Source organism: Oncorhynchus keta, chromosome 1 (assembly GCF_023373465.1).
Source record: "Oncorhynchus keta strain PuntledgeMale-10-30-2019 chromosome 1, Oket_V2, whole genome shotgun sequence".
NCBI lineage: Eukaryota > Metazoa > Chordata > Actinopteri > Salmoniformes > Salmonidae > Oncorhynchus > Oncorhynchus keta.
In genome coordinates this window covers 76,038,764-76,050,782 of record NC_068421.1, presented here as the reverse complement: position 1 = coordinate 76,050,782, position 12,019 = coordinate 76,038,764, and the positions used below count along the sequence as shown (strand labels likewise).

At 45.0% G+C, this 12,019-nt stretch overlaps 1 protein-coding gene across 15 annotated transcripts in view; it reads right to left on the bottom strand.

Annotated features, from left to right (window-relative positions):
• Window positions 1–12,019, bottom strand: part of ptprfa (protein tyrosine phosphatase receptor type Fa) — a 346,903-nt gene that overhangs the window by 78,345 nt on the left and 256,539 nt on the right. For 11 of the 15 annotated variants that reach the window (XM_052461059.1, XM_052461077.1, XM_052461100.1 and 8 more), the window contains 5 exons: window positions 10,334–10,775; window positions 10,030–10,169; window positions 8,779–8,876; window positions 3,040–3,296; window positions 421–502 (listed from right to left, as the gene is read on the bottom strand). In XM_052461059.1, coding sequence (XP_052317019.1) covers window positions 421–502; window positions 3,040–3,296; window positions 8,779–8,876; window positions 10,030–10,169; window positions 10,334–10,775 — 1,019 coding nt within the window. Of the gene's footprint in view, window positions 1–420; window positions 503–2,241; window positions 2,641–2,697; window positions 2,812–2,982; window positions 3,297–8,778; window positions 8,877–10,029; window positions 10,170–10,333; window positions 10,776–12,019 lie in introns of all 15 variants that reach the window. The other 4 variants (XM_052461024.1, XM_052461026.1, XM_052461048.1 and 1 more) reach the window with 3 other exon arrangements.

The following is a 12,019-nucleotide window of genomic DNA, read 5'->3' as shown; positions in this document are numbered from 1 at the left end:
TCTCAAGAACCCAAGAACTTGAAATAATAAATGTAAAGTGTATTGTTTAAATGGAAATCACCATCTTGCACAGAGAAACCAGACGATTTAAATGTATACTGAAAGCTGGGAATACTGTAATCAGAGAGGAGGGGAGGGGGGCAGAGACAGAAGATGCTACATATTTAATGGTGCTATGGAAGACAGTGCTGTTTTTTGGTTTGTGCCCAGAGGAAGTGCTGTTGATGCACACACACACACACACACACACACACACACACACACACACACACACACACACACACACACACACACACACACACACACACACACACACACACACACACACACACACACACACACACACACACACACACACACACACACACACACACACACACACACACACACACACACACACACACACACACACACACGCACCTCATCCAGGTCCATATCTTCAGGGTTCTCCCACCTACGTAGTGTGGCTGGTGTGACAGGAACCACCACTATGTAGTACCATCTGAAGAGGGAGAGACATGCAGGGTGAGTAAGATCAAGGTGTGTGTGTGTGTGTGTGTGTGTGTGTGTGTGTGTGTGTGTGTGTGTGTGTGTGTGTGTGTGTGTGAGTGAGTGAGTGAGTGAGTGAGTGAGTGAGTGAGTGAGTGAGTGAGTGAGTGAGCGAGTGAGCGAGCGAGCGTGCGTGCGTGCGTGCGTGCGTGCGTGCGTGCGTGCGTGCGTGCGTGTGTGTGTGTGTGTGTGTGTGTGTGTGTGTGTATGTGTGTGTGTGTAAAACATAGTTTTTCAGATATCTGTTTTGTCACCACATGCAGGCTCCACTAAGGCCTCAATCCATTCTCTACAGCCAGAAGTACTCAAACATAGAAATCTCTCCCTCCCTCCCTCCCTCCCTCCCTCCCTCCCTCCCCCTCCCTCCCTCCCTCCCTCCCTCCCTCCCTCCCTCCCTCCCTCCCTCCCTCCCTCCCTCCCTCCCTCCCTCCCTCCCTCCCTCCCTCCCTCCCTCCCTCCCATATATATGTACAAACACTCCCATTCCCATGGCCAGATCATTAAAATACTGATTGTATTGTTAAATGAGTTGTCTTTGTTTATCACTCCTGCTGGCTCTGCTTATTAAGGCTTAGCTGTTCCTGTTTCTTTTGAGAAACAAGCACTTGAAACACAATTAAGTCCAAGTAATTTGCAAGTCTGTCTGAGTATCAGGGGAATAAAAAGTACCTTGTGTGAAAATGCAGTTTTTGCATTGGGCCCCTGATCTCTTATTAGTTACCATTTGAAATAAACTCTTGAAGAAATGGCTTTCTGCTATATTGGGAGAGTCGCAGAAAGCCACTGTAAACATGGCTATTCTTAATAGCACAGATTTTTCAGATAAAGGCTATTTTTGAAGGTTTTCACTGGTAATTATTGCAGGCTAATCTGAGACAAGGCCAGACTACAGCCCTAACAGTGTTTTCTCTACTGCTCTACCACTGAGAAGAAATGTGAAACTGTGTAGCAGACAAGGATGGATATAAAGGCAAAGGAGTAGTTCTCCATCTAGACAGCCCTGGCGGACACAGCTTGTGTGTGTGTGTCTCCTCTTGCGCGTCTGAGGCTATTGATTTAGCATTAACATTAAAGGCCATGTTGTTTTCTGTGTGTCTGGTGGGGAAAGCCTTCTCCTAAAGTCCAGCCAGCACAGCCTATCAAAACTCTGCTGTGCATCATCCACTCTCTGTCTAAATCCTCTCTCAGCTCCTTACAAAGTGCCGAGTATTCCTTTTAACAGTATGGCTCTGAGATATGGCCTGCAGACACAGAGATGAACGGATGACGTAGCACAACATCCACCAAGACAACGTACAATAGCAACAGCTCACAAAGCCGTGTCTATCCCCTGCAGTCTTAAGGAGATAGCTGGTATAGTGGTGGTGGAGGATTCATGTTGTTGTATGCAACGATAGTGAGTACAGCATGAGGGTGTATAATACTAGCAGTAGCACTAAAAATTATACTAATAGCTATAGGGATTGAGAAAGCCCCGTTGTATTCAGTGGACTGAAGACTAAGGAACAATCGCCCCAGGTCCTCCGTTGGTTACTCAGGAATGGTGACTCAGGAGCTGACAGTGATTTAGCACAAACAATTATAATCATGCCTTTACACATACGCACGCACACACACACACCAGGAAGGAAGGTGGTGATAGCCCTAGTTGTAGCAGAGACACTGATGATGATGGTGATAGACACAACAGACCTGATAGGGGCGGTGGTGGGGACTCTGGGTAGGGTGATGGTGATAGACACAACAGACCTGATAGGGGTGGTGGTGGGGACTCTGGGTAGGGTGATGGTGATAGACACAACAGACCTGATAGGGGTGGTGGTGGGGACTCTGGGTAGGGTGGTGGTGATAGACACAACAGACCTGATAGGGGTGGTGGTGGGGACTCTGGGTAGGGTGATAGTGATAGACACAACAGACCTGATAGGGGTGGTGGTGGGGACTCTGGGTAGGGTGATGGTGATAGACACAACAGACCTGATAGGGGTGGTGGTGGGGACTCTGGGTAGGGTGGTGGTGATAGACACAACAGACCTGATAGGGGTGGTGGTGGGGACTTTGGGTAGGGTGATGGTGATAGACACAACAGACCTGATAGGGGTGGTGGTGGGGACTTTGGGTAGGGTGATGGTGATAGACACAACAGACCTGATAGGGGCGGTGGTGGGGACTCTGGGTAGGATGATGGTGATAGACACAACAGACCTGATAGGGGTGGTGGTGGGGACTCTGGGTAGGGTGATGGTGATAGACACAACAGACCTGATAGGGGCGGTGGTGGGGACTCTGGGTAGGATGATGGTGATAGACACAACAGACCTGATAGGGGCGGTGGTGGGGACTCTGGGTAGGATGATGGTGATAGACACAACAGACCTGATAGGGGCGGTGGTGGGGACTCTGGGTAGGATGATGGTGATAGACACAACAGACCTGATAGGGGCGGTGGTGGGGACTCTGGGTAGGGTGATGGTGATAGACACAACAGACCTGATAGGGGCGGTGGTGGGGACTCTGGGTAGGGTGATGGTGAGCTTGCCCCCCTCCTCTGGGTGGTGTTGGTATTGGATGGGTTTGGTCTTGAGCAGGTCTGGGGCGGTTCTGATGGAGACCTGCTGCTGTAGACCCCCAGCACTGTTCCCTCTAGACATCAACACAAAGCTGTAGTCTGTGTCTGGCTGCAGCCTCGTGATCAGCTTCCTCTTCAGGTTCCCCTGCACCTCCACACTCTGCTGGTTATACAGGATCTAGATAGACACAGAAAGAAGTGTTACACACACACACCAGTGGAGGCTGGTGGGAGGAGCTATAGGAGGACAGGCTCATTGTAATGGCTGGAATGGAATTAATGGAACGGTATCAAACACATCAAACATATGGAAAACACATGTCTGACTCCATTCCAAATATTCAATTTCAGCCACTACAATGAGTCCATCCTCCCACCAGCCTCCACTGCCACCCACCCACCCAACTGCCCACATTCTCTCTCTCTCTCTCACTCTCTCACTCACTCACTCACTCACTCACTCACTCACTCACTCACTCACTCACTCACTCACTCACTCTCTCACTCTGGGTGCTCTGGTCAATGAGTTTCACACAGAACACCTCTTGGCCATCACAGAGGTGAGGCATACAATGAAGTCTCTATCATATTAACTGGCAATAGTCCTTTGTTGAATGGATAGAGTGAAGTGCAGTATAATTCTACTTTCTTGTGATTGTATTTCCCCCTTTTCCTTTCTACCTCAGGAGAAGTATGGGTTATTGGTAATGAGGTATGTTAGAGCCTGTCCATATCTTACAGCACCTTATGTCCCTATCCTACAGCACCTTATGCCCATATCCTACAGCACCTTATGTCCCTATCCTATAGCACCTTATGCCCATATCCTACAGCACCTTATGCCCATATCCTACAGCACCTTATGCCCATATCCTACAGCACCTTATGTCCATATCCTACAGCACCTTATGTCCATATCCTACAGCACCTTATGTCCATATCCTACAGCACCTTATGTCCATATCCTATAGCACCTTATGTCCATATCCTACAGCACCGTATGTCCATATCCTACAGCACCTTATGCCCATATCCTACAGCACCTTATGTCCATATCCTACAGCACCTTATGTCCATATCCTACAGCACCTTATGCCCATATCCTACAGCACCTTATGTCCATATCCTACAGCACCTTATGTCCATATCCTACAGCACCTTATGTCCATATCCTATAGCACCTTATGTCCATATCCTATAGCACCTTATGTCCATATCCTACAGCACCGTATGTCCATATCCTACAGCACCTTATGCCCATATCCTACAGCACCTTATGTCCATATCCTACAGCACCTTATGTCCATATCCTACAGCACCTTATGTCCATATCCTACAGCACCGTATGTCCATATCCTACAGCACCTTATGTCCATATCCTATAGCACCTTATGTCCCTATCCTACAGCACCTTATGTCCATATCCTATAGCACCTTATGTCCATATCCTACAGCACCTTATGTCCATATCCTACAGCACCTTATGTCCATATCCTACAGCACCGTATGTCCATATCCTACAGCACCTTATGTCCATATCCTATAGCACCTTATGTCCCTATCCTACAGCACCTTATGTCCATATCCTATAGCACCTTATGTCCATATCCTACAGCACCTTATGCCCATATCCTATAGCACCTTATGTCCATATCCTATAGCACCTTATGTCCCTATCCTACAGCACCTTATGTCCCTATCCTATAGCACCTTATGTCCATATCCTATAGCACCTTATGTCCATATCCTATAGCACCTTATGTCCCTATCCTACAGCACCTTATGTCCATATCCTACAGCACCTTATGTCCATATCCTATAGCACCTTATGTCCATATCCTACAGCACCTTATGTCCATATCCTATAGCACCGTATGTCCATATCCTACAGCACCTTATGTCCATATCCTATAGCACCGTATGTCCATATCCTACAGCACCTTATGTCCATATCCTACAGCACCTTATGCCCATATCCTATAGCACCGTATGTCCATATCCTACAGCACCTTATGCCCATATCCTACAGCACCTTATGTCCATATCCTACAGCACCTTATGCCCATATCCTACAGCACCTTATGTCCATATCCTACAGCACCTTATGCCCATATCCTACAGCACCTTATGCCCATATCCTACAGCACCGTATGTCCATATCCTATAGCACCGTATGTCCATATCCTACAGCACCTTATGTCCATATCCTACAGCACCTTATGTCCCTATCCTATAGCACCTTATGTCCATATCCTACAGCACCTTATGTCCATATCCTATAGCACCTTATGTCCATATCCTATAGCACCTTATGCCCATATCCTACAGCACCGTATGTCCATATCCTATAGCACCGTATGTCCATATCCTACAGCACCTTATGTCCATATCCTATAGCACCTTATGTCCATATCCTATAGCACATTATGTCCCTATCCTATAGCACCTTATGTCCATATCCTATAGCACCTTATGTCCCTATCCTACAGCACCTTATGTCCTTATCCTATAGCACCTTATGTCCATATCCTATAGCACCTTATGTCCATATCCTACAGCACCTTATGTCCATATCCTACAGCACCTTATGTCCATATCCTACAGCACCTTATGTCCATATCCTATAGCACCTTATGTCCCTATCCTACAGCACCGTATGTCCATATCCTATAGCACCTTATGTCCATATCCTACAGCACCTTATGTCCATATCCTATAGCACCTTATGTCCATATCCTATAGCACCTTATGCCCATATCCTACAGCACCGTATGTCCATATCCTATAGCACCTTATGTCCATATCCTATAGCACCGTATGTCCATATCCTACAGCACCATATCCTACAGCACCTTATGCCCATATCCTACAGCACCTTATGTCCATATCCTACAGCACCTTATGCCCATATCCTACAGCACCTTATGTCCATATCCTACAGCACCTTATGCCCATATCCTACAGCACCTTATGCCCATATCCTACAGCACCGTATGTCCATATCCTATAGCACCGTATGTCCATATCCTACAGCACCTTATGTCCATATCCTACAGCACCTTATGTCCCTATCCTATAGCACCTTATGTCCATATCCTACAGCACCTTATGTCCATATCCTATAGCACCTTATGTCCATATCCTATAGCACCTTATGCCCATATCCTACAGCACCGTATGTCCATATCCTATAGCACCGTATGTCCATATCCTACAGCACCTTATGTCCATATCCTACAGCACCTTATGTCCATATCCTATAGCACCTTATGTCCATATCCTATAGCACCTTATGCCCATATCCTACAGCACCGTATGTCCATATCCTATAGCACCGTATGTCCATATCCTACAGCACCTTATGTCCATATCCTACAGCACCGTATGTCCATATCCTATAGCACCGTATGTCCATATCCTACAGCACCTTATGTCCATATCCTACAGCACCTTATGTCCATATCCTACAGCACCTTATGTCCATATCCTACAGCACCTTATGCCCATATCCTATAGCACCTTATGCCCATATCCTATAGCACCGTATGTCCATATCCTACAGCACCTTATGCCCATATCCTACAGCACCTTATGTCCATATCCTATAGCACCTTATGCCCATATCCTACAGCACCTTATGCCCATATCCTATAGCACCTTATGTCCATATCCTACAGCACCTTATGTCCATATCCTACAGCACCTTATGTCCATATCCTATAGCACCTAATGCCCATATCCTATAGCACCTTATGTCCATATCCTATAGCACCTTATGCCCATATCCTACAGCACCTTATGCCCATATCCTATAGCACCTTATGTCCATATCCTACAGCACCTTATGTCCATATCCTACAGCACCTTATGTCCATATCCTATAGCACCTAATGCCCATATCCTATAGCACCTTATGTCCATATCCTATAGCACCTTATGTCCCTATCCTACAGCACCTTATGTCCATATCCTATAGCACCTTATGTCCATATCCTATAGCACCTTATGTCCATATCCTATAGCACCTTATGTCCATATCCTACAGCACCGTATGTCCATATCCTACAGCACCTTATGTCCATATCCTATAGCACCTTATGTCCATATCCTATAGCACCTTATGTCCATATCCTATAGCACCTTATGCCCATATCCTACAGCACCGTATGTCCATATCCTATAGCACCTTATGTCCATATCCTATAGCACCGTATGTCCATATCCTACAGCACCTTATGTCCATATCCTACAGCACCTTATGTCCATATCCTACAGCACCTTATGTCCATATCCTATAGCACCTTATGTCCATATCCTACAGCACCTTATGCCCATATCCTATAGCACCTTATGTCCATATCCTACAGCACCTTATGTCCATATCCTACAGCACCTTATGTCCATATCCTACAGCACCTTATGTCCATATCCTACAGCACCGTATGTCCATATCCTACAGCACCTTATGCCCATATCCTACAGCACCTTATGTCCATATCCTACAGCACCTTATGTCCATATCCTACAGCACCTTATGTCCATATCCTACAGCACCTTATGCCCATATCCTACAGCACCTTATGCCCATATCCTACAGCACCTTATGTCCCTATCCTATAGCACCTTATGTCCATATCCTACAGCACCTTATGCCCATATCCTATAGCACCTTATGTCCATATCCTACAGCACCTTATGTCCATATCCTACAGCACCTTATGTCCATATCCTACAGCACCTTATGTCCATATCCTACAGCACCTTATGCCCATATCCTACAGCACCTTATGTCCACATCCTATAGCACCTTATGTCCATATCCTATAGCACCTTATGTCCATATCCTACAGCACCGTATGTCCATATCCTACAGCACCTTATGTCCATATCCTACAGCACCTTATGTCCATATCCTATAGCACCTTATGTCCATATCCTACAGCACCTTATGTCCATATCCTATAGCACCTTATGTCCATATCCTATGGCACCTTATGTCCATATCCTATAGCACCTTATGTCCATATCCTATAGCACCTTATGTCCATATCCTATAGCACATTATGTCCCTATCCTATAGCACCTTATGTCCATATCCTATAGCACCTTATGTCCCTATCCTACAGCACCTTATGTCCTTATCCTATAGCACCTTATGTCCATATCCTATAGCACCTTATGTCCATATCCTACAGCACCTTATGTCCATATCCTACAGCACCTTATGTCCATATCCTATAGCACCTTATGTCCCTATCCTACAGCACCGTATGTCCATATCCTATAGCACCTTATGTCCATATCCTACAGCACCTTATGTCCATATCCTATAGCACCTTATGTCCATATCCTACAGCACCTTATGTCCATATCCTATAGCACCTTATGTCCATATCCTACAGCACCTTATGTCCATATCCTATAGCACCTTATGTCCATATCCTATAGCACCTTATGTCCATATCCTATAGCACCTTATGTCCCTATCCTACAGCACCTTATGTCCATATCCTACAGCACCTTATGTCCCTATCCTACAGCACCTTATGTCCATGGAACGGTAATTTTGCCACTCCTTCCTCAACAATCAGCACAGATGAAAGTCTATCTGACGTTAGACAATGACTCCTGTCAGGTTGTAGATGTTTTTCCTGACTTACCTTGAAAGGCACTTGAGACTTGTAGGTTTCTGGCACTTCCCAAGTCAGCAGGACAGAGGTCTTCATCACAGTTTTCACACCAAAGTTTTTGGTAAACTCTGGGGGAGTTGGAGGAGGGAGAAAGGGGGAGATTGGACACACAGAGGATGAATTATAAAAGAGCAACGACATCTGTACTTCCTATATAATGACAGCTAGGGGAACCCTAGAGCGTCCTGGAAGATCAGCGCTACATTAATAGTAGTAGACACTAGTAGCAGACATGGTTTAAGATAGATAGCTGACTAACAGCTTATGAAACATCTCTATTTTAAAAATGTCAAAGTTCTCTGACCTGTACTTTTTAATGGTCATATTAAGGGATGTTATTGCATTTACACTTTAACACCAAGGCTACTCCCATGAGCTTTACTCTACATTCAACTTTACTATAGACACACACACGAGCACACGCACAAGCACACAAACAGACATACACACACACACAGTAGTTTTAAGGTGCTAACTGGCACTGTGAAGCTTGACTATAAATAGCGAGCAGCAGGGGGATAAACATGTATTGGTGTACCCTAATAACATGTAAGGAGTGTTCCCTGGTACTGCTGTACTGGTACTGCTGTACTGGTCTGCTGTACCATAGGAGGCTGCTGAGGGGAGGACGGCTCATAATAATGGCCGGAATGGAGCGAATGGCTTTGATACCATTCCACTCCAGCCATTACCATGAGCCCGTCCTCACCAACTAAGCTGCCACCAACCTCCTCTGTGCTGTACTGGTTACGCTGGACTCGTTCTGCCAATCTAGTCCAGTTGCCACCAGCTTCCACACACACACAGCTACGCCTATGTTCCTCTCATAACATCTGACCTGTCTGTGCCAGAGAGACTGGATGTGTGTGTGTGTGTGTGTGTGTGTGTGTGTGTGTGTGTGTGTGTGTGTGTGTGTGTGTGTGTGTGTGTGTGTGTGTGTGTGTGTGTGTGTGTGGGTGTGTGTATGCGTGCATGAGTGGGTGAGTGTTTGCATGGATCTGTACATGTGGGTCTGGTGTGTCTGCACCTGTATAAGACTATTTATTGAGATCAGCAGAGCTCACGAGGCATGGAGGCAGACACGATCATGCCCTATCAGGATGTGTGTGCTCGTGTGTGTCGACTCCCCCGACCTTTGGGCTTACATGCAATGATCCCTGGTGCATAATGTGTGAACTCAAGTAATGGGGGGTGCAACAGAGCATGTGTGTGAGTTCTCACCAGGCATGGAGGTAGACATGGTCCTACTCTGAATACTAGGACTGTTGGGTCCGGCTCCCTTGCTGGTGAAAGCCCTGACCCTGATGTCATAGGTGGTATCAGGCTGCAGCCCCATGATGGTCATCTGGGTCTCTATCGTGCTGTTGAGATAGAAACAATAAGATCGGTTTTAGTGTTTTAATAAAAATAAGCATTTTATTGTGTTTGTGTCGTCAGAACTCCTTACAGAACATAAAATACAACAAAAACATCTAGACTTTATAAAGGGCAGGGAATGGAAAAAAGTGAATAATCTTAATAATACCTATTGGTGTGGTTCTGTTGGCTGTTGATATCTCTGTACACCACCACGTACTGGACGATCCTCCCGTTCCTCTCAGCCAGCGCCGGAGGCTCCCAGGCTAGCTTGGTAGTAGTCGTGGTCAGGCCTACGACACTCAGGTTCTGGGGGTAACTGCTGGGCACATCGTCCGGCGTCGTAATCTCCTTCACGTACTCCTCGCCGGTGCCCGCCCGGTTCTTGGCGCAGAGCTTGAAGACGTACGTGGCGCCCTTGTGCAGGCCGGTGACAGTGAAGTGGTCGTCTGTCTTCTTGAAGTCCTTTACAGTGAATGTCTCCTCCTCCATACGTTTGTACTGAAGCTGGTAGCCAACATGCTCTCCCACCATCTCTTTCGGTGGTTGCCACTGGATGAGGGCTGTGTTACCAATGGTGGTACTGATCATCATAGTGGGCCTGCCTGGGACTAACGGGCAGAGAGAGGAATTAGGATCATTAGCATAATGACATAGAACACACTTAATAATGACATAGACCACACTTAATAATGACATAGAACACACTTAATAATGACATATAACACACATAATAATTGCAAACAACAGACATAATAATGACACAGAACACACTTAATAATGACACAGGACACACTAAATAGTGACACAGGACACACTAAATAATGACACAGGACACACTAAATAATGACACAGAACACACTAAATAATGACAGAACACACTAAATAGTGACACAGGACACACTAAATAAGGACACAGGACAAACTAAATAATGACGCAGAACACACTAAATAATGACAGAACACACTAAATAATGACACAGAACACACTTAATAATGACATAGAACACACTAAATAATGACAGAACACACTAAATAGTGACACAGGACACACTAAATAATGACACAGGACACACTAAATAATGACAGGACACACTAAATAATGACACAGAACACACTTAATAATGACACAGAACACACTAAATAATGACACAGAACACACTTAATAATGACACAGAACACACTTAATAATGACACAGAACACACTAAATAATGACACAGAACACACTAAATAATGACACAGAACACACTTAATAATGACACAGAACACACTAAATAATGACACAGAACACACTTAATAATGACACAGAACACACTAAGTAATGACACAGGACACACTTAATAATGACACAGGACACACTAAATAATGACACAGAACACACTAAATAATGACACAGAACACACTAAATAATGACACAGAACACACTTAATAATTACATAGAACACACTTAATAATGACACTAACACTTAATGATGACAGAACACACTAAATAATGACAGGACACACTAAATAATGACAGGACACACTAAATAATGACACAGAACACACTTAATAATGACACAGGACACACTTAATAATGACATAGAACACACTTAATATTGACAGAACACACTAAATAATGACAGGACACACTAAATAATGACAGGACACACTAAATAATGACAGGACACACTAAATAATGACACAGAACACACTTAATAATGACACAGGACACACTTAATAATGACACGGAACACACTTAATAATGACACAGAACACACTTAATAATGACACAGAACACACTTAATAATGACACAGAACACACTTAATAATGACACAGAACACACTTAATAATGATACAGAACACACTTAATA